Raw genomic sequence first — 22,131 nt, 5'->3', positions numbered from 1 at the left:
AGAATGAATGAACATTAAGGCATTGTTAGGTACTGTACACAAGAAAAGAAATATTTAATTACTCAAATGATTTCTAATTATATATTTATTTTCTGTGCATCATAAACAATGGAAATCATTATAAATTGTTAACTTAAATATTGTTTTAACTAAAGTTAAAACAACAAAAAGGTGATTTCAACGCGGCTTAGCTAGCTTAAAGCGACTTCAAGTGTAAAATGTAAGGCTTATAATACAACAAGTTCACAGGCCCGTACCCAGGCCTTGGGCCCAGGGGCCCGGGCCCCCCCAGCTGGCTGTCGAACTATGATTTTTTTTTAAATGATCGGCCCACTTCAATTTTTTCTCTCGTGCAAGGGCCCACAGTACACTTTCCCTCAAAACAAAAGAGCATCTATGTTTTATTGTCCCTGATAAACAAGGGGATTAGCGCTCGCTAGTTAACTTGTTTGTGTTTGGAAACCTTTTATTTGGGGATTTTTAGGTCCCAATATATACTTGTTACATTGAGATAGGGCCATGAATTTAAACCGGAACAAAAACACTGACAAAGGTATTAAAACTTAGTATTTATCATTTTTGCAAGGAAATCACTGAAAAAGACTACGATGAGATAGTTAACATGTCTGTTGAAAAGAAAAACAGATTCATAAATTTGCCGAGCAACAGATAAGAATTTGGCAGAATTCAGTATTTAAAATAATTCAATGCGGGGAATCACGTGGTCAGATTTGATAAAAAATGGCCGCCGATGCCTCGATTCGATGGAGAAATTGAGTCTTCAAACGTTTTCCGTCAGGAAATCGCGAAATATTCCATGAGTTATCTCCACACTCAGACCAACCAGTCGAAAACGGTTCCGGCTGGCCCTATGATAGGCGTAATCCGATTAAAAACAAGTAAGTAATAAGGTAGATGTACCTGTTTGAAGACTCAATTTCTCCATCGAATTGATAGGTTAAATTGATTATTTAAGTCTTTCATTATTTCCCCCCAAAATTAGGCTTTTTGCGCATTTTTTTTCCTTAAAAAAGGCAAGGTCTTTCCCAAGAAATCTGAGAAAAAAACTGTGACTTTATTGATTTGTGAAAAAAAAATGGTGGAAGCAATACGAGAGTTGATGTGGATAATAGTCAGTTTAAACCTGTAAGTTTCGGAAATCAAAAGCTTGTAGTATTGTTGTGAATTCACACCAATGTTTAAAGCTTAAGACTTCCGAAATGTGCTGATTTACTTGTTATATTCCATTAATTCATATCACAAAACATCGTTTTTTTATAAGCATAAAATTCACCTGCAAAGTGCCAAATTAAAAAAAGTATATATATAGGGAGGGGGGAACCCTCCCAAACCCTTCCCGGTTGGGCCCCCCAGTCAAGAAATCCTGGGTACGGCCCTGTCAACAACAACAACATTTCTAATACAACATATATTGATACGGGGAGAAATGTGAAAATTGCAATTAACATATAAGGGCCATCTTGCTATAAATAAACAAATGCATAATATGCTAAATGTATTCAATTCAAACTGATTTTTCATCAACTTCCTATAATATGTATAAGAAACGTTTCTGATAGTTAACTCATTTATTTTGATTACGCCATTTCTCTCTAAAGCATTTATGATTGTATTAAAGTTGTACAAAGCATTTTAGTTTAGTGTGCGGCTTTAATAAAAAGAGCATGATACATCGTTACAAGTATAGTATTTCACTCACGTAATGCGCTATAATTGCGATCTGCTTGTCGGAGTTTTCTAATCACTAGACCATTGTGTCACACCGGTCTTTCTGACTAATAACGTAGTGACGTCCCATCTATGTATAGAATGGGACCACGTGACTATGTGGGCGGAGCGATCGATAATTTGGCGACTGGTCAATTGACCAGTCGCCAACTCCGCCCACATTTTGTCGATCAGCCAATCATATATCGATTTTTCACACACCCCTCAGCAACGCTTATCTAGCAGCCATTTTGTCCGACAAACAAAGCGTGTTGTACATATGGAATGGACGTAATTTTTAAGAGTTTACATTGATTTGATATCAAATGCATGATCATTACTGTTCGATCATTATTCAAAATTGTAGGTGCTACACATACTTTATAAAAGGTTATTATTTTATCTTTATTTCTTGAACATATGAACGAGTTATGAGAAAACAAACACAATAAATAGTTTAACCACACCAGGTGTGTGTTCTATAATACCGTTTGGTGCACAATATTATTAAGCAGTTTGGGCAACATAATAATTGCCACACGTGCTTATTAATCTCAGCGTTATTGTCGATGATTAATAAATAACAGTATGTTGCGTGGATCTCAGAATGAAGGAACATTAAGGCATTGTTAGGTACTGTACACAAGAAAAGAAAACTATTTAATTACTTAAATGATTCCCAATTATATATTTATTTTCTGTGGATCATAAACAAGGGAAATCAGTATAAATTGTTAACTTAAATATTGTTTTAACTAAAGTAAAAACGAAAAAAGGTCATTTCAACGCGGCTTAGCCAGCTTAGAGCGACTTCAAGTGTAAAATGTACGGCTTATAATACAACAAGAACATTTCTAATACAACATATATTGATTCGGGGAGAAATGTGAAAATTGCAATTAACATATAAGGGCCATCTTGTTATAAATAAGCAAATGCATAATATGCTAAATGTATTCAATTCGAATGTTCGTGAACAGCACCGTAATACCAACATTTCATTTTTTGATTGTGATATGTAACAGGTTCGCATTAAACATAAATGAAATAAAATGCATATTAGACTATCTGTTAATGAAACCACGAAATTAGGCCTGTATTAAATTATGGTTACAATCAAAATTTAATTTATATCTTAATAAAAAAATCGGTGTCTTTTTAAAAATAACACAATAAAACAAAGATCTAAACATTTTTAACAAACAAAAAACCCATCATGATATGGATATATCATTTGCATTTAATAAAAATATTTTCAAAATTATATATGCATAGCCACCGGGTTCACTGTCAGACGGTTGAATACAAGTTCAAATTCAATATGAAATAAATGCTCATTTTTACAACGGATTTTTCATCAACTCCCTATATAATATGTATAAGAAACGTTTCTGATAGTCAGTCTGCCGTTAACTCATTTATTTTGATTACGCCATTTCTCTCTAAAGTATTTATGATTGTATTAACGTTTTACAAAGCAGTTTAGTTTAGTGTGCGGCTTTAATAATTTATATTATAGAAAAGAGCATAATACATCATTACAAGTATAGAATTTCCCTCACGTAATCCGCTATAATTGCGATCTGCTTGTCGGAGTTTTCTAATCACTAGACCACGTGACTATGTGGGCGGAGCGATCGATAATTTGGCGACTGGTCAATTGCCTGTGATGAATCGCGCTGCTCTTCGCTGCACAGCCTCTAACTGTTGGATATATGTCTGTGTGTGAGGGTCCCAAGCTGCTGATGGGAATTCAACATACTATGATTAATGTATAAAAACAATTAATATAAACTGCGTTAAATTTGTATTTAAACCTTAAAACATACTTATTATCACACAATTTCCTTAGGTCCCTGATTCTGCATAAAAAACGCATCATTGTACCAAGGGTACGGAAAATGCACTTCAAGTCTTTCCCACGACGATTTTCATATTAAGGAGCTGGTCATAGAATAAAGGTTATCCGTTAAAACACCAGGAAGAGTGATGCTCTTATTAGTTTGAATAATACATTTTAGTTTAAATATATATGTTAGAAATCAAAATCATGAACGCAATGTTCCGTTTACGGAAATTGTGTATGAATTATGTCGACAATGGACCTAAAATCATGCTGTACGGCTAATGAGTACTATTCGGTATTGGTTTCTAATAAAACACTACCCGATTGCAAATGGAAGATTCATAATAATTTGATACTAAAATGAACTCAAGAGTCAAACGGCCCTCGTCTGCGCGTAGGAACATACAACACGAAACATTTAGTAACTTTGTGAGGTACACCTTTGCATGCACATACACTTGCGCTAAATAAACGTTTATTGTTCAGACATATCCCTCGTTGCTAATAACGCTTTTCAACAAGTCATTTGTTAAAATGGTGGGTGGGGAAAGTTTCAAATTTTAACGAGAGACGCCGGTCTATATACTATTCACAAGAATACTGCAAAGTGCATTACTAAAATGCTTTCTTTATAGAATTTCTCATATTTTAGTTGGAACTGATGTAATTCCTAAAATTGATGTGGCAACTAAAGTGAACCTAGTGTTAAAATTTAACCCGACACTCTCATACCTGTCAAGTCTCACAGTTTTGCCGTGAGTCTCTTGGTTTTTGGCATGAAATGACGGTCTCACGCTGACTTAGTAATTTCTCATGCATTTCTTAGTTATTTATCAAAATTATTTTGAGAACTACAATTCAATACTGGCTGTAATAAATTATAATTTAAATGTCATGTAAACAAGGTGTTCGTTTACTCAATTGATTAATACAATAGTTATAATTGTTTAATTTGTAACATACTATTCCACTTACAATGACCATCAAAGAACATCAAAGGCGTGCTTTTACTCAATTGATTAATACAATAGTTATAATTATTTTAATTTGTAACATACTATTCCATTTAAAATGACCATCAAAGAACATCAAAGCTTTGATTTTACTCAATGTTTCAATGAGCTTAATTAATGCAAGAACAATTTAAGGCACTTATAAAATCAAGTATAATTAGATCTATTTAATTGTTAAATTTGTTAGAGGCTTCCCTAAACAACCATATAAAATAATTAATTAATATTTTAATTAGTCAGGACTCAACTAACATCATTTTTTTACACATAAAATGCACTAAATTAATATAATAATACTTTATTTTCACTTTATTACAAATAACTACTGCTAATATACATTTACATATTATGCAGACGTGTTTCAATGAGCTTAATTAATGCAAGAACAATTTAAGGCACTTATAAAATCAAGTATAATTAGATCTATTTATTTGTTAAATTTGTTAGAGGCTTCCCTAAACAACCATATAAAATAGTTAATTAATATTTTAAATAGTCAGGACTCAACTAACATCATTTTTTTTACACATAAAATGCACTCAATTAATATACTAATACTTTATTTTCACTTTATTACAAATAACTACTGCAAATATACATTTACATATTATGCAGATGTTTCACCCCCATTTTGGGGGTGAACCGTCTGGGGAGGAAACATCTTGGGGGAGAAACGTCTGCCACCCCATTTCTTCAAAAAGAAAAAAAAAGAGAAAAAAGTGATGTTTGAATTTCGTTTAATGTCATATAATCACATTCAGTCACCAACAATGAGGTGGCTATTCCTGGATTCAATATTGTTCGCTGCGATAGGAACAGATCTGGAGGTGGAGTGTGTCTATATATACATGAAGATATTGCTTTTTCGGAAAAACCTGAACTCCAGAGTGACACAATTGAAGCTGTATGGGTAAAACTATACCTTGCGAAAACCAAACCACTTTTAATTAGTTCATGTTATCACGGAGTGTATATTGATAGGAGATGAATCGAGTATTTGACCCTTATTGTAGTAAATTCAATCTTATGCAAAAACTATTCATCCGATTTTATTGCTTTATACGTTATCTTGTTTCTTATTAATTCCTCTTTCAAAAAAATATAACTTTTAGTATATTCCCATTGTTATTAATGGATTTATAGCGAGTTAAACACAAGAAATACACATTTTATGTTTTACCACGCGCGTTTAAACGTGTTGTGGCTATCAATCTTATGCAATTAGTGTACAGCATAGCGCCGAGGTTATACATTTTGATGTACCCACTCATGTCTTTTGTTAAATTATAGTTTCATTTCTCGGCCGATTTTGACAAATTATATATCATTAGAATGCTTACGTTACGTAGTAAACAGATATATAAATATATATTACGTTTTTCTTCTGATTTCGACAGCCCGGCGAGTTATAACTTTAACTTTTGCAAATATCATACTGTTTTGGAGTGTTAGAATCTAGATTTACGGTTGACATGTTGGTTCTTAATACCAATTTGTAGCGTTTATATTTGGAGTTCAGTTTTAAAAATTAAATCTTGCTTAGGAGAATAGAATTCTGTATACAATAGAAAAAAAATGTTTAAAACCGAAAGTAATTAAGGAATGAAGACGGAAAAAAGTAGCGAGCGTTCCTAACGCACTGAACTGATGCTACGGTCTTGGCGATTATGCTTTTGTTTAGAAACCGGCCATTGAATTTCCTTTGCCATATTATTATATTTTTATGGAATATATTGTAGTATTTTGTTCACGAAACATATCAATAAAGCTTATTATGAATGAATCTTAATAAATTAATGATTTCAGCTCTTTTTTATAACACAGAAAGGGTGTTAAATTTATGATGAAACAGCGTATATAACGGACCCTCTCGATATTTTTTGGCTTTGCATGCATACTTGAAATAAAATGGGTGTCAAAAACATTCATCGTTTGCTGTTTATTATCAACGAGGTAATTATGTATAATTATTTGAAATGTTATTTACCTTAAATTATCAATTTATTAAAGATTCTTGAAAATCACGGTTGGTGTTACGCGGGTCATTTCGTATTTTGACATCAGGGCATCATGTCCAACTATTAAAAATCAGTTATATAAATTATTTTTAGAAGAATTGTTAGGTGATTCAGATATAGCAGTGATAATTCTGAGAATGTTGCCATGTTTCTTATCCGTGTAATCTAGAGTCCGTGGTTTGAGCAGAGCTCCAGATAAGGGCCGTACAGCCGTAAATACGCCTTTTTAATGAAGATTTACGCATTTATTTTTATAATCTGGACGTACAATTACGACATTAATATCCATTTTACGCATTTACGAAAAAAATCTGGCTGTACCGATACGTCTAAGTCAGCGCGGCGTGATTTGTTGGTCTCTAACCTAACGGCACTTTTCGTTAATTTAAATTACCGAACAGTTATAGACTGGGTTTATATATTATTGTCTTTTCTGTCGCGTGATTTCATGTAACTTGTAAATCCATCAAAAACGATATGTCTGCGCGCAATTGAATGCCGGCTTAACCGAAAGCGGCTCAAAACAACATTTTGTTGTCACATAATGACTACATACGTTGTCTTGTAACCATAAGAAAACACGATGGAAAACGGATGAGACAGTGAAATAAGTGTTCATTTACTTAGCTTACTAGTTGGCTTGTGTTTTCTTGTCAAGAAAAATGAAGAAATAGTTTTAGTCATGAGTTTTAATGTGTAGTTGTATTAGCATCATAATTCAGAATGGACAACCTAATAAGTAACTGTTTAAGAAGCTACATATATTTATTATAATTGCTGCAAATGTTTCTGTAAAGTCAGTTATACACCCTTCAATATCCAAGAACACGGGTAGTACAGTACTACCTGTATTTTTGGATACGGTAGTACAGGTACTACCGGTAATTGATTTTAAGCGTTACTCCTTTTCTTTCTGTCAGTGGCAGTACCGCTACTTATTTCACAAATCCTTATCTGGAGCTCTGGGTTTGAGCATTTTTATCGCCGTGTTCAATAAAAGATATCTCAATAATCTTGTTTATTGATAGATCTGTGGTTTTATTGCGCCTGTGTTCAGCACAAACCAACTATCTCGTTATGATCAGATACTGTGCCGACCAATACTAAATAACACTATGATGTCATACGCCACAGCAGGGACCTATACTTGTATATTGGTCCCTAACCACAGGTGGCAATGTCTGGTCAGTTTACACTTTTTATGATACCTCCATGTCTTCTTCTGGTATTAGTGGTCATTTCTTGGAGTAATGTAACGCCAAATACTCAATTTTGCGTTTATAAGATGTGTAGCGTATCGAAAACATTTATAGTCATTTGCCCATACAGATTGCCATAAACTAAATACTGTATAGATATCAGCCAGCTTAATCATAATAATTATAAGTGCTTAATACCTATACATGTACATTTTAAACATTTAAAAAATCTAATACTTAACATTTAACGTATTTAGCGGGTACCGGTAAAAAACTCCGTCATTTCGTAGTCCTATAAAGAGTGTATTGTAGTGTACGGAACAACATGATTAAAAACAGCATTCTCATTTGACCACAATGGGGTTAAATAATCTTTCCGAAAAATACAAATAATACAGAGTTTTAATTTAGAATTCTATATATTTATAACTCTGATAACTTATAAAGATATTTCAATATACATGCATAGACAGTTGACCGTGATTTTCAAGAATCTTTAAATAATTTTAATTTATTGATAATTTATGGTTAATAACCTTTCATATAATTTTACATAATTACCTTTTTGATAATAAACAACAAACGATGAATGTTTTGACACCCATTATATTTGAAGTATGCAAAGCCGAAAAATATCAAGAGGGTCCTCTATACATGCTGTTTCATCATAAAATTAACACCCTTTCTGTGTTCTAATCAAGAGCTGAAATCGTTAATTGATTAAGCTTCATTAATACTTAGCTTTGTTGATATGTCTCTAGAACAAAATATTTCAATATATTTCATAAAATAATATAATAATCATGGCAAAGGAAATTCAATGGCCGGTATCTAAACAAAAGCATATTCGCCAAGACCTTAGCATCAGTTCGGTTCGTTAGGACCGCGCGCTACTCTCTTCCGCCTTCATTCCTTACTTGCTTTCATTTTTAAACCATTATTTTTTCTCTATCATATACAGAATTCTATTCTCCTAAGCAAGATGTTATTTTTAAAACTGAACTCCAAATATAAACGCTACGAATCGGTATAAAGTACGAACATGTCAACCGTAAATCTAGATTCTAAAACTCCAAAACGGTATGACATTTGCAAAAGTTAAAGTTATAACTCGCCGGGCTGCCGAACGCAGAAGAAAAACATAATATATATTTATATATCTGAAAACTACGTTACGTAAGCTTTCTAATGATATATAATTTGTCAAAATCGGCCTAGAAATGAAACTATAATTTAACAAAATACATGAGTGGGTACATCAAATGTTTAACCTCGGCGCTTCGATAAAAGATAGATAGTTACGACACGGTCACGTGACTTAGACACAACAAGATATTTGGCGTAACGGTCCCGTTTCTTAACTGTGTAATCTAGAGTCCGTGATGTTATAGACCACCAGATCAAAATAACTTTATTGAAGAATTTGAAAATGTTTTAGCCAAACTTAGAAGTGATATAGAATGGTTCATTTTGGGTGATTTTAACATCTGTCAGTTGAAGAAAAAGAACAGTCTTCTTTCTAAGTATAGTCAATTGCTTTACTTATTCACTCTTACACAACTGATTACTGATCCTACAAGAGTAACAGACACCACTCAGTCTTTATTAGACCATGTTCTAGTTAGTCATACAGATAAGATATCTCAGTCTGGCGTACTTCCTTTGAATTTAAGCGATCACTTTCCGATCTTTTGTACTAGGAAAGTGACAAAAGGGAATTTTTTTAAACATAACACTGTCAATGTTAGATGCATGAAGAACTATAATGCCGACGATTTTACCACAAAGTTAAAACAAAAGGATTGGGATAAAATGTTTACTTCCGAATCTACACAAGAGTCTTGGATAATATTTAGAGACACTTTTTTATCAGTTTTGAAAGAGGTTGCACCAATAAAAGAAGTGCGCTTAAAACAACGAACAGAACCATGGATTGACTCACACATTTTAGATCTAATAAAAAAAAGAGATCAATATAGGTATGTATAAATTCAAGAAATATGGGGAAAAAGAATTTTATAAACAATTCTGTTTTTATCGACATAAAGTCCAAAAGGCAGTTAAAAAGGCAAAAGCAACCTATATCCACGAGCAGCTAGAATAAATTAAACACAATCCAAAATCACTCTGGGCTCATTTAAAATCATTAGGATATAGTGACACAAGTAAATATTCACCAAATGTTGTCCTTAAAATAAAAGACCGTCTTTGTTTTGAAGCTAAAAATATAGCTGATCATTTTAATCATTTCTTTACCACGGTAGCCGCCGTCTTGGTAGACAAACTTCCAGCTGCTCCAAATTGTTTTCATGTAGCCTCTGATGCTTTTAAAGCTTTTTACATAAAAAGAAATCCTGAAGCTAAGTCGTTTAAACTCCGTACAATCTCCGAACAATTTGTTCACAAGGAATTACGTAAGTTAAATTGTTCGAAAAGCACAGGTTTAGATGATATACCTGGCCGATTTTTGAAAGATTCATCATCCTTTATGAAAATTCACATTACATTTTTAATTAATAGCTCTATTGTAAATAATTCTGTTCCAGATGCTATGAAAAGTGCCAAAGTTAAGCCTCTTTTTATGAAGAATGATAGATCTGATGTTTGTTATTATAGGCCAGTTAGTATATTGTAAATAGTTTCAAAAATTCTTGAGCGCACCGTATACAACCAGCTGGAGTCTTTTTTTGTCAAAAACAACATTTTGTACGAATATCAGAGTGGGTTTAGGGGGAGGTACTCTACCGACTCCTGCCTTATCCATCTTACAGATCACATTCGTGCACAGACCTCTAGGGGTATGTTCACGGGTACGATTTTGCTTGACCTTCAGAAGGCTTTCGACACCGTGGACCATGACATCATTTGTCGAAAGCTCCTGGAGATGGGCTTGGAGTCGGTTGAGTGGTTCCGCTCATGTTTGTCTGATAGGACTCAGTCTGTTCACATAAATGATGCAAGGTCAGACTTCCGGTCGGTGTTGTGCGGTGTCCCACAAGGCAGTATTCTTGGGCCTTTATTGTTCCTGGCATATATAAATGATATGAGCACAAGCATTAGTTCGTTTTGCAAACTTATTTTTTATGCAGACGATGGTGCCATTTTGTTTTCCCACAAAGATCCATCTTATATTAGCCAGGTTCTAGGCAAAGAGCTAGAAAATTGCAGTAAATGGTTAATTGATAACAAACTGTCTTTGCATCTTGGGAAAACAGAATGTATTCTTTTTGGATCCAAGAAAAAGTTAAGCAAAATCCAAAATTTTTCTATTTCATGTAATGGCCAGGAAATAAAATCTACAAGTACAGTTAAATATCTCGGTTCATTTTTAGATTCAGATTTGTCAGGTATATCTATTGTAGATAGTATTTTAAGTAAAGTTAATTCAAGAATTAAATTTTTATATCGTCAACAAAGTTTTTTAGCTCATCTTTTTTTTGAAAAAAAGAAATGAGCTATTGTCATCACCTTGGCGTTGGCGTTGGTGTCCGGTTAAGTTTTGCGTTTAGGTCCACTTTTCTCAGAAAGTATCAATGCTATTGCATTCAAACTTGGTACACTTACTTACTATCATAAGGGGACTGGGCAGGCAAAGTAAGATTACTCTGGCGTGCATTTTGACAGAATTATGTGCCCTTTTTATACTTAGAAAATTGAAAATTTTGGTTAAGTTTTGTGTTTAGGTCCATTTTATTCCTAAAGTATCAAAGCTATTGCTTTCATACTTGCAACGCTTACTAACTATCATAAGGGGACTGTGCAGGCAAAGTTATGTAACTCTGACTGGCATTTTGACAGAATTATGTGCCCTTTTTATACTTAGAAAATTGAAAATTTGGTTATTTTTTGTGTTTAGGTCCACTTTATTCCAACAGTATCAGAGCTATTGCTTTCATACTTGCAACACTTAATAACTATCATAAGGGGACTGTGCAGGCAAAGTTATGTAACTCTGACTGGCATTTGGACAGATTATGGGCCCTTTATACTTAGAAAATTGAAAATTTTGTTAAGTTTTGTGTTTTAGTCCACTTTACCCCGAAAGTATCAAAGATATTGCTTTCATACTTGGAACACTCGCAAACAATCATAAGGGTACAGTAAAAGGACAAGTTGCATAACTCTGGTTGTCATTTTTACGAAATTATGGCCCTTTTTTGACTTAGTAACTTTGAATATATGGGTAAATTTTGTGTTTCGATCCACTTTACTTCTTAAGTATCAAGGCTATTGCTTTCAAACTTCAAATACTTTCATGCTATCATGAGGTTAATGTACCTGGCAAGTTGAATTTTACCTTGACCTTTGAAAGACCTTGACTCTCAAGGTCAAATTATTAAATTTTGCTAAAATTGCCATAACTTCTTTATTTATGATTAGATTTGATTGATACTTTGACAAAACTACTCTTACTTGACATACCACAATAGACTCCACCCAAACCATCCCCCCTCCCCCCCTCCCCCCTAATTTTGTTTTTAAGATCATCTCAAAAATGACCACCACACCCTCACACTATACCCCCCCCCCAATTTTTTTTTAAATGGTTAAAAAACACAAATATTTATTTTTTTTATTTTATGTTTGAAATACCGTCCAACCATCGCACCCAAGAATCCCTCCCCCACCCCCCCCTCTCCCCCCACCAGAATCCCCCCCCCTAATTTTTTTTTTTTTTTTATAGATCATCTCACAAATTACCACCACACCCTCACACTATACCCTTCCCCCCCACCCCACCCCCCAATTTTTTTTTTTGAAACGGTTAATAAACACAAATATTTATTTTTATTATTTTATGTTTGAAATACCGTCCAACCATCACACCCAATAATCCCCCCCCCCCACACTCCCCCCACCCCAAAACACCCCCCCCACCCCCGATTTATTTATTTTTTTTTTCGTTTTTTTTTCCGCACTTTTGGAAGATAATGTAATAAATTCCACACCCCCACACTATACACCCCTCTTCACTCCACCCCTCCCTCCTTTGTGATTGAAAATGAGAGTCCCTTTACCTTTTAAAAGAAAATATATGAGTGGTATGCACCTGCAAGGCGGTGCTCTTGTTAAATAAGTCCCTTAGGAAGACTCTTTGTAATTCCTTAATACAATGCCATCTAGACTACGCATCATCTTCCTGGTTCTGTGGTCTTACACAAACTTTAAAAAAGAAACTGCAGGTAGCTCAAAACAAAGTTGTACGTTTTATTCAGAACTACCATTGTAGAACATCACTTCGTGTTGCAGATTTTAAGGATCTTACATTTCTGAATATTGAATATAGATGTAAACAATTGCGACTTAATCATGTATATAAGATTTTTAACAATATAGCTCCCAGTTATATGCACAACAATTTCACTAAATGTAGTAATATCCATTCTTACGGGACTAGATCTAATGATAAGGGTGATTATCACGTACATCCAGTTGATACTTTTACTTCCAAATCTTTTTACCATAATGCAATATAAGACTGGAATAACTTGCCAAAAAATATACGATGCACAAAGTCTAAGAATACGTTAAAAAAACTTGTTAAGAAACATTTATTAGAAGAAATGGAAAAAGTTGAGAAACAAGAGTATCTGTATTATTAACTTTTTATCATTTGGTTTTAGATCTGTAAACCATATTGTAATACATTTTTAAAATGTAAACTATATTGCTATACATTTTTAAACTGTAAACTATTTTGTAATACATTTTTAAACTGTGTTTATGCGATCCTGTCAGGTTCATCATCATACGATGTGTTTTCGTATTTTAAAACAAGAATTATTTCATTAATACCATAATATGACATTGTGAGACCGTTGTCACTGTTTTCCATCATATATTACGAATTTATGATATAATATTACGTCACTCAGATCTACATGTGACGGCTTTGGACCCCGTTGGAAATAAGTTTTGTACGATCATTCGTCAAAACTTTACGGGTTATCCAGTGCACTTTTATATCTATATTTCAATATAATTTAATTTTGACCAATAAGTGTGATAAAGTGTAATAGAATATAAACCATATAAATATATGTATTATTATCTATGATGGTGACTATCTGCGATATTTCTGAATTGTTAATAACTGTTCATATGGATTGTAGTATTATGTTATGTGCACAAAATAAATTATTATTATTATACCAAGACAGGCAGGCTGTTTTAGTGGTTTCTAACCTAAATACCACATGTACCGGAAACTGTTTAACGGTGTTAATGCAGTCCTTCCCAAAATGAAAATTAATTGCCGGCCAGAAGGTCCTATAATCATGCAGCCTTTGCCTGCCTGGACTAATCATTGCCGGCCCAAAAAATAAAAATGATCATTAAAGACAAAAATGATATTTGTTAACAATATTTGAATATTATTATATAATGTAACTATTTAATATCAATATTCATAAATGTCACTGACAAATAATTAAACTTAATTCTTCTTTACCAAATAATATACGCCTGAGAGCTTCACTTTATTTAAAACTTAATTCTTCTTTACCAAATAATATACGCCTGAGAGCTTCACTTTATTTATGACATTGTGAGCAAGTTAAAAATTCACTTAAATACTTGTTTTTGTGTTCATTTTTTTAATTAATGTTACGGAACTGTATAGTTACTCCTGTAATGATGTTGACAGTTTGCGATAATTTCACAATGACCTTTGTTTTGTGCCCTGCTTATGTATGAAATAATCCAATAAAACGGGAGCTAAAACGCACATGTCTTGATTCCCTTTGCTGAAAGGACTCATGTAGTGATGACGTAAAAAACTGATACTTTCAATATAAAAAAATGCAACCAATAAAAAAAACATTTTACATCATTGGAGTATTCATTAATAGTTCAGTAAATTCTAACTTTAGACTTGAAACTTTTCTGAAAATAGCTTATGGGATTCCAAATTTTGCCATAATTTTATTATCGGAAACGAGGTCCTGCAATATAAGAATCATTTCCGGATTTTTCAACTATCGGAAAAATCCGAGGACCGACGTTTTTTTGGAAAAACTGACTATACATTTGCAAAATGCACATGAATCAAGAGAGATTGACCTAATATCTGACAAGAATCTAACAGAGTTAGACAATTTGTTTGAGAAATACTTTTGAGGTTTTGTTTAGTCTAGAACACTATGATGACAATAATATCTTAACTGACTGGTTATTTCTAACCCAAAAACTTAACTTGCCTTTAGCATAAATCTCAATTTAACACTGACAAGTGGTATGGTTGTGGTTGATAGTATGTTCACCAAGCAATCAGAGGTCCTCAGTTGCATCTCTTCTAAGGAGTGAACTCGCGATCTTCTTCAAAAGCTCTAAGTACTGTCTCTACCCAAGAAATGTACCCCACAGAGTTTTGATAAGCAATAAGTTTTACATACAATATAGGCAAAATAAATAGTTTTCTTGTCTTAGCTGTCAATGGCAATCGTCACCAATGGCGACACAATCAAACGAAATGACAACACGTTTTCATAGTTGGCCATTTTCAAAAGACGATTTTTGTTTTTGTACTGTTACTTAAATGGTAAAAGCAGCTCTATTGTACAGACAGATTTTGGCTGTCAACTGTTGGATGTATTTAGTCAGTTTATACATTCACCTGGGACATTGTTTGGTATAAGATCATGTAACTATTTCATTTGTTCTAGATAAGAGTGGCTGCTGCTTCATAGTTGTGCTGAAGCTTATCTCTGACATTGGTTAGGCGCAATAAAACTTAATCAAAATGTAACTTTGCACATTTATTTAGAATTATTTTTACCAGTTATTACTTGGTAATTATTTGTTCACAATGTGGCACAAAAATAATGCAACCTTATATAATTGGCAAATTTAAGTTGCAACAACTTTTCTGGGCCAATGGAATCCTGGGTTTGAACTGTTAGCACTCAGTTAATATTTTGCAGTGGGAGTCGACTAAGACGGGTGCAGAGTCTCCTAAATGATGGATCATCAGAGAAGAAAGACGCTCCAGATGCTTTGCTCTGCATAGCAGGTTTATATAAGTATTATTTCTGGACAATGCACAACATAAGAAAGGCTCTGCAGATGGCCGACACTATCTATGGCTCTAAAAGCCTTTGATATTATCTCACACAACCAGATTGAAATTCAGACTCGCAAGTACTTTCAAATGCTAAGTACTTGAGATAATTATGTTGGACAAACCTTTTTTGCTTATCTGTCAGACGTATTCAAAGTGTGTACAACTGTCTGAAACATTTCAATGTGTTGCAATTGATTTGTTTCGGTATGAAACTTTGGATTTGGTGCAGTATTGAACATAACAATTAATCATAGTCCCATACAATGCTCTATATTTCAGCCTAGCTCTAGGAAAATAGGGCTTAATGTATCTGCTTTAAGTGTCATGACAAACATATTTCTCCATTAAGAAATGGGCCGCGCACTGTGAAAAAGGGGTTTAATGCATGTTCTTAAAGTGTTGTTCTAGATTAGCATGTGCAGACTGCAAAATTTCATACACGACCTAAATATTTTAGAAATTGTTTTGGTGTTGTACGTCTGTCCGTCTTTCCGTCCGTTAGGAGCCATATCTTGGAAGTGCATTAACGGATTTCATTGAAACTTTGTATGAGTATATATATGGATACTAGGATACCTAGCAAAATGGCATTGTACACCATCTGTTAATAACAGAGTTATGGCCATTTGTATCTTGAAAAAATGCTTTTTTGAGTGTCAAATATAACACTTTTGTGTCCAGAAGCATATTGGAGGTGGATATCAATTCAACAAATTTGCTTGTTTTACAGGGATTGATAGCCGATACAATGACGGGTCCATGGAGCTCATCAACTACCTGCTCTTTGGATTTTTTGAATTACGAAAATCAGAATTTGAAGGGTAAAAATTGTTGTTGTACTTACATTTTCATTTTTTGTTTGTAATAATATTGGACCATGTATCGCATTATTTGTAATTTACACTTTTAATGTTATATGGTGTAATTGTTGTGTGGCATTGTGTATGTGATCTATTAAATGAAAGAAATATGCATGCAAATATTTAGATTGTAATGTCCGTAGGCTTAATCTACATAGTGAAAAATACTTTACGTGATGATTGTTTTTCAGTTCTGGATTTGAAGAGGAAGTAATTGATGGTAAGTCAGAAGTATTGACTTGCTGCCTTATTGCCCCTGATTTAAAGCTTCACAACTGTTCTAGTTGTTATGTGATCAACATACTAGTATTGATGACATCACTCTCCTTTTTTCTTCATCCATTTTTTTGTTGTCTCTTCAACCCAAAAATTAATTGTTGTATCTGATTGGAGAAACCAAATAGTTTAAGAAAATTACACAATATCACCTGTTTTTGTTAGATAAATATTTATCACCCACAAGCAACCATTACAAATTAAATTTGTACCGCCAGACTTAACATGAATGGATGATTCTGTTTTCTGGGAAATCATGGCTTAATGCATGTGCATTGTGCAGACTGCACAGGCTTATCTGGGACGACACTTAATGCATGTGCATTGTGCAGACTGCACAGGCTTATCTGGCACGACACTTAATGCATGTGAATTGTGCAGACTGCACAGGCTTATCTGGCACGACACTTAATGCATGTGCATTGTGCAGACTGCACAGGCTTATCTGGCACGACACTTAATGCATGTGCATTGTGCCGACTGCACAGGCTTATCTGGGACGACACTTAATGCATGTGAATTGTGCAGACTGCACAGGCTTATCTGGGACGACACTTAATGCATGTGCATTGTGCAGACTGCACAGGCTTATCTGGGACGACACTTAATGCATGTGCATTGTGCAGACTGCACAGGCTTATCTGGGACGACACTTAATGCATGTGAATTGTGCAGACTGCACAGGCTTATCTGGGACGACACTTAATGCATGTGCATTGTGCAGACTGCACAGGCTTATCTGGGACGACACTTAATGCATGTGCATTGTGCAGACTGCACAGGCTTATCTGGGACGACACTTAATGCATGTGCATTGTGCAGACTGCACAGGCTTATCTGGGACGACACTTAATGCATGTGCATTGTGCAGACTGCACAGGCCTATCTGGGACGACACTTAATGCATGTGCATTGTGCAGACTGCACAGGCTTATCTGGGACGACACTTAATGCATGTGCATTGTGCAGACTGCACAGGCTTATCTGGGATGACACTTAATGCATGTGCATTGTGCAGACTGCACAGGCTTATCTGGGATGACACTTAATGCATGTGCATTGTGCAGACTGCACATTCTTATCTGGGACGACACTTAATGCATGTGCATTGTGCAGACTGCACAGGCTTATCTGGGATGACACTTAATGCATGTGCATTGTGCAGACTGTACAGGCCTATCTGGGACGACACTTAATGCATGTGCATTGTGCAGACTGCACAGGCTTATCTGGCACGACACTTAATGCATGTGCATTGTGCAGACTGCACAGGCTTATCTGGGATGACACTAAATGCATGTGCATTGTGCAGACTGCACAGGCTTATCTGGGACGACACTTAATGCATGTGCATTGTGCAGACTGCACAGGCTTATCTGGGACGACACTTAATGCATGTGCATTGTGCAGACTGCACAGGCTTATCTGGGATGACACTTAATGCATGTGCATTGTGCAGACTGCACAGGCTTATCTGGGACGACACTTAATGCATGTGCATTGTGCAGACTGCACAGGCTTATCTGGGACGACACTTAATGCATGTGCATTGTGCAGACTGCACAGGCTTATCTGGGACGACACTAAATGCACATGCATTAAGATCAGTTTTACCACAATGAGGCTCAATTATATAAGGGTTCCTCTGACACTTAATTTTTTATGATTTTTGGTTTAAATATAGTTAGGGACGTCCCCTTTTCCTAATACGAGGACCTGGTCCAATAATTTTTGCATATTATTTTGTTCATACATAATTGTTAGATCAACTCAGTCATTTTTTTCGACTTTTTCCGTCCACATCCTTTCAATTTAGGGTTACTTAAAGTTTTTCCAGCACACAGCTCATCTGTTTTTTGTGTGTTGCTTCAGACGTGCTGCTGTGCATACAGTATGACCATGTGGACGTGTACTGTAACCCCGTGAACTACCACTACCTCCTGCCCTATGTCAGCCACTGGAGGAATGTGGCCTTCCACTGCCTCACTGATGAAGAGGTAGCTGTAGGAACTTGTTGCACCCTTAAAATGAGCCACCCTCAGGGAAAACAGGGCTTTAGGGCTAAATGCATCTGTGTAATGTGTAATTCAAGATTAGCCTATGCAGTCTGCACAGGCTAATCTGTGATGACACTTTCGGCATTTAATGAAATTTGTTTTCAAAGCATTGTCTCTTCTAGACAAAAATCCAGTTAAGGCAGAAGTGTCATTCCTGATTAGCCTGTGTTTTCCCAGTAAGTATTGCACCCTGACTAGAGTGACTAGAGGTAAGTATTGCACCCTGACTAGAGTGACTAGAGTGATTTCATTTCTCTTCCATGATGTATTATAGTGCAGGCATAACTACAGAAATAAAAAAAGAAAATTATACATTTTTAATCTTTGAAGGTGCAAATATAATAAGTATAATTGTATGCTGCTATATACGACCATGATTGTAAAGTGTCCTTCTCATTTCTAATCATAGCACTTGCCTCAGTCTTTAAATCAATGGTGTCCTTTTGCCTATTATTTATAATTATTAAATGTTGGACTACTCTTATTGTTTAGCATTGATTAAATATACATATCTTATTCTGTGTAATTGATAATTAATAAATGTATCACTTGTTTTATTTTATGTCATTTAGAAATAAATAATGTGCTGGTTTTTATGCCCCCACGGGGTAAGAGGCATGAAGCATTTCATTTGTCTGTCAATCTGTACGTCTTCCAAATCAAGTGTTTTCAAATGCCTTTTATCTACTTTATGGATCTTGCTTAAAGTTTCACAGTTGGATGACTTTAATGTGTTAATGATTTAAAAGAAGGAACTTTTGCTGTAACGAGTATTGGCAAATTATAGCCCTTTTGTCAATTTTATCACAAAGGAAGATAGAAAGTTCAACCTGACTAAGCAGCCTCCTGAGAACAACAGTCCCCTGCATGAATACAGCAGTCAGTCTGCATTCCCCCTAATGATTATTCTTCTAAATTAAGCCTGAGAATAACGGTCACCTGTCTATGACGTCCAACTCCCAGTTTTTTTCATTCCCAAAGACATTTTTCATACGTCTATAGCGGTAATAAGTCAGTTGTTTCGAGGTGCAAAAGTAAACACTCAAATTTATCTGCGTTTCTTTTCTCTTATCTCTGACGCGGCTATGACACCATAGCATGTGAGTGTGTGACAAAATAAATAGATCTTTATCGATGATAAGATGTCAACAATTAGAGAATTAGCTAGTGAGTGTTATAATTAGCAGGTAATAAAAGGATTAATAATAGTCAATTGTGACAAAACAGACATCTAATTGCAACCTTTGCAACAAACTTTCTGCATTTATGCAAATGGATCTGTTCATGTAAAACTCCTGTTAAATTTCCAGGCAACAAGCTTACACCACATGTTATCAGCAAGTCCTGAAACCTGTATTGCTTTTGTGGTTGTTTGAATGAAAATGTGGATTGTGTGATGTTTGCATACACATTAATATTTACCAACTTTTGGTGTCTGGTTCTTTAAATGAGAACAATGCTATGCTTTACTTTTGGTTTATAACAGAGATTTGGACATGATGTCAACTACATGTGATGACCATTATTAAAAAATATCTTCCATAAGTAATACAAACTGTTGGATTTACTTAATGAACAAGATGCATGAGTTAATATAAATATTGTTGTTGATAAACTTATATGTTTAATAATAGGTACGAATGTAAATCAATTTATAAGATATTAATTTGAATAATTAAATGGATATAATTTGTGTAATGATACTAAATTATTGGCAATGAGCCTTTGTTTACATTAAACTATGTGTGAACGACTGGGTGGGGTAAAGCCTAGCAATACTACTAACTGACAAATCATCTAATAAGTTGTCACCTGAGAACAATGGTCACCTGTCTCCAAAGGTCTTTTTCTTCATTTCCCTTGACTGACCACTGTTCTCAGGTTTAAATTTAATGTTTTCTACTTTTACTATTGGGTGAATCTCGCAGTTGAATGACCTTATTTTGCTGGTGATCATGTCTGCGATGAGTGTTAGCAAAATCATGGCCATTTGTTGTTTTTTCCACTATAGAATATTTAGTCCCATAATTTAATTTTTTCAATTTCCTGTTACTGCTTGGCGAATTTTGCTTAAAATATGTTGTCAGGGCATCAATATTTGTTACATGTTTCTAATATTCTACATTATTAATAAATAAATATTGTGCTTGTTGTATTCTTTTTCATTGTAGAATAAATGTTGCACTGGTATTTTCTATATATATAATCGATCAATAAACATGGCACTTACATTTTTGATGAATTAATGTTTGAAATATTTTAGTATGGAGATGAAGAGAAGGCAGAAGATTTCAAGATTTCCTCATTTGTATCCATGGTGAAAAACCATAAGAAAATTGGAATTCCTTACTGCAATTCAAGTAAGACTATCATTAATGAAACCCTCTCTTTTGGTGTAAACAAAACTATAAATTTAGCTGCGTTCTTAGAAAACTAGGCTTTATTGCAGTCTGCACAGGTCAAGCTGGGACGACACTTTCCGCTAATATGGAAATTTTTGTTTCATAGAAGTCTCTTGTAAGAGAAAATCCAGTTTAGGTGGGAAGTGTCATCCCTTATTAGCCTGTGCAGACTGTTTGTTGCATTTCATTGAGCGTTTTGCAATAATAGAGTATGTGTTAGAATTTTAAACCATAATTATTATCAATTGATTATTATAATGATGATAATGATGATGATGGATTTTGTCCCTAAAATTTTACCCTAGGATGAGCATTATGACCTATTAAATTTACCTAACAATTATTTAACTGAAGTCCACAAATAAAAAATACTCTTACAATTGGAATATTCAAGAATTGCTGTACTTTTGAGTCAACATTGGAATTAAACACCTCTATCTACATCAACCTGCATTTAGAACATGTTGTTAATTAAGCCAAAACAAAAGGCCACAGGATCAAACACCCATGATCCAAATGACATTGTGCATGCATTCATAAACATACTCATATCATCCTTATTTGCTGCAGATCGCCTTCACAAGTTCGACCCCATGTTGATAGAGAAATGGCCGATCATTCAGGTGTACGGAGTGGAGGAGGTGGGAGGGTAGGTAGAGAAATGGTCGAT

At 34.4% G+C, this 22,131-nt stretch overlaps 1 protein-coding gene across 1 annotated transcript in view; it reads left to right on the top strand.

The window, feature by feature from the left end:
* Positions 1–3,874: 3,874 nt before the first annotated feature.
* Positions 3,875–22,131, top strand: part of LOC127856857 (dynein axonemal assembly factor 9-like) — a 128,058-nt gene continuing 109,801 nt past the window's right edge. The window contains exons 1-7 of the mRNA XM_052393015.1: positions 3,875–4,008; positions 15,727–15,815; positions 16,597–16,687; positions 16,918–16,946; positions 18,875–18,999; positions 21,323–21,419; positions 22,032–22,110. Coding sequence (XP_052248975.1) covers positions 3,935–4,008; positions 15,727–15,815; positions 16,597–16,687; positions 16,918–16,946; positions 18,875–18,999; positions 21,323–21,419; positions 22,032–22,110 — 584 coding nt within the window. The 5' untranslated portion in view covers positions 3,875–3,934. The remainder of the gene's footprint in view (positions 4,009–15,726; positions 15,816–16,596; positions 16,688–16,917; positions 16,947–18,874; positions 19,000–21,322; positions 21,420–22,031; positions 22,111–22,131) is intronic.

The sequence above is a fragment of the Dreissena polymorpha genome, chromosome 14 (genome assembly GCF_020536995.1).
Source record: "Dreissena polymorpha isolate Duluth1 chromosome 14, UMN_Dpol_1.0, whole genome shotgun sequence".
NCBI lineage: Eukaryota > Metazoa > Mollusca > Bivalvia > Myida > Dreissenidae > Dreissena > Dreissena polymorpha.
Note: the sequence above shows the minus strand (reverse complement) of the source record. Positions and strands in the feature narration are given on the sequence as shown.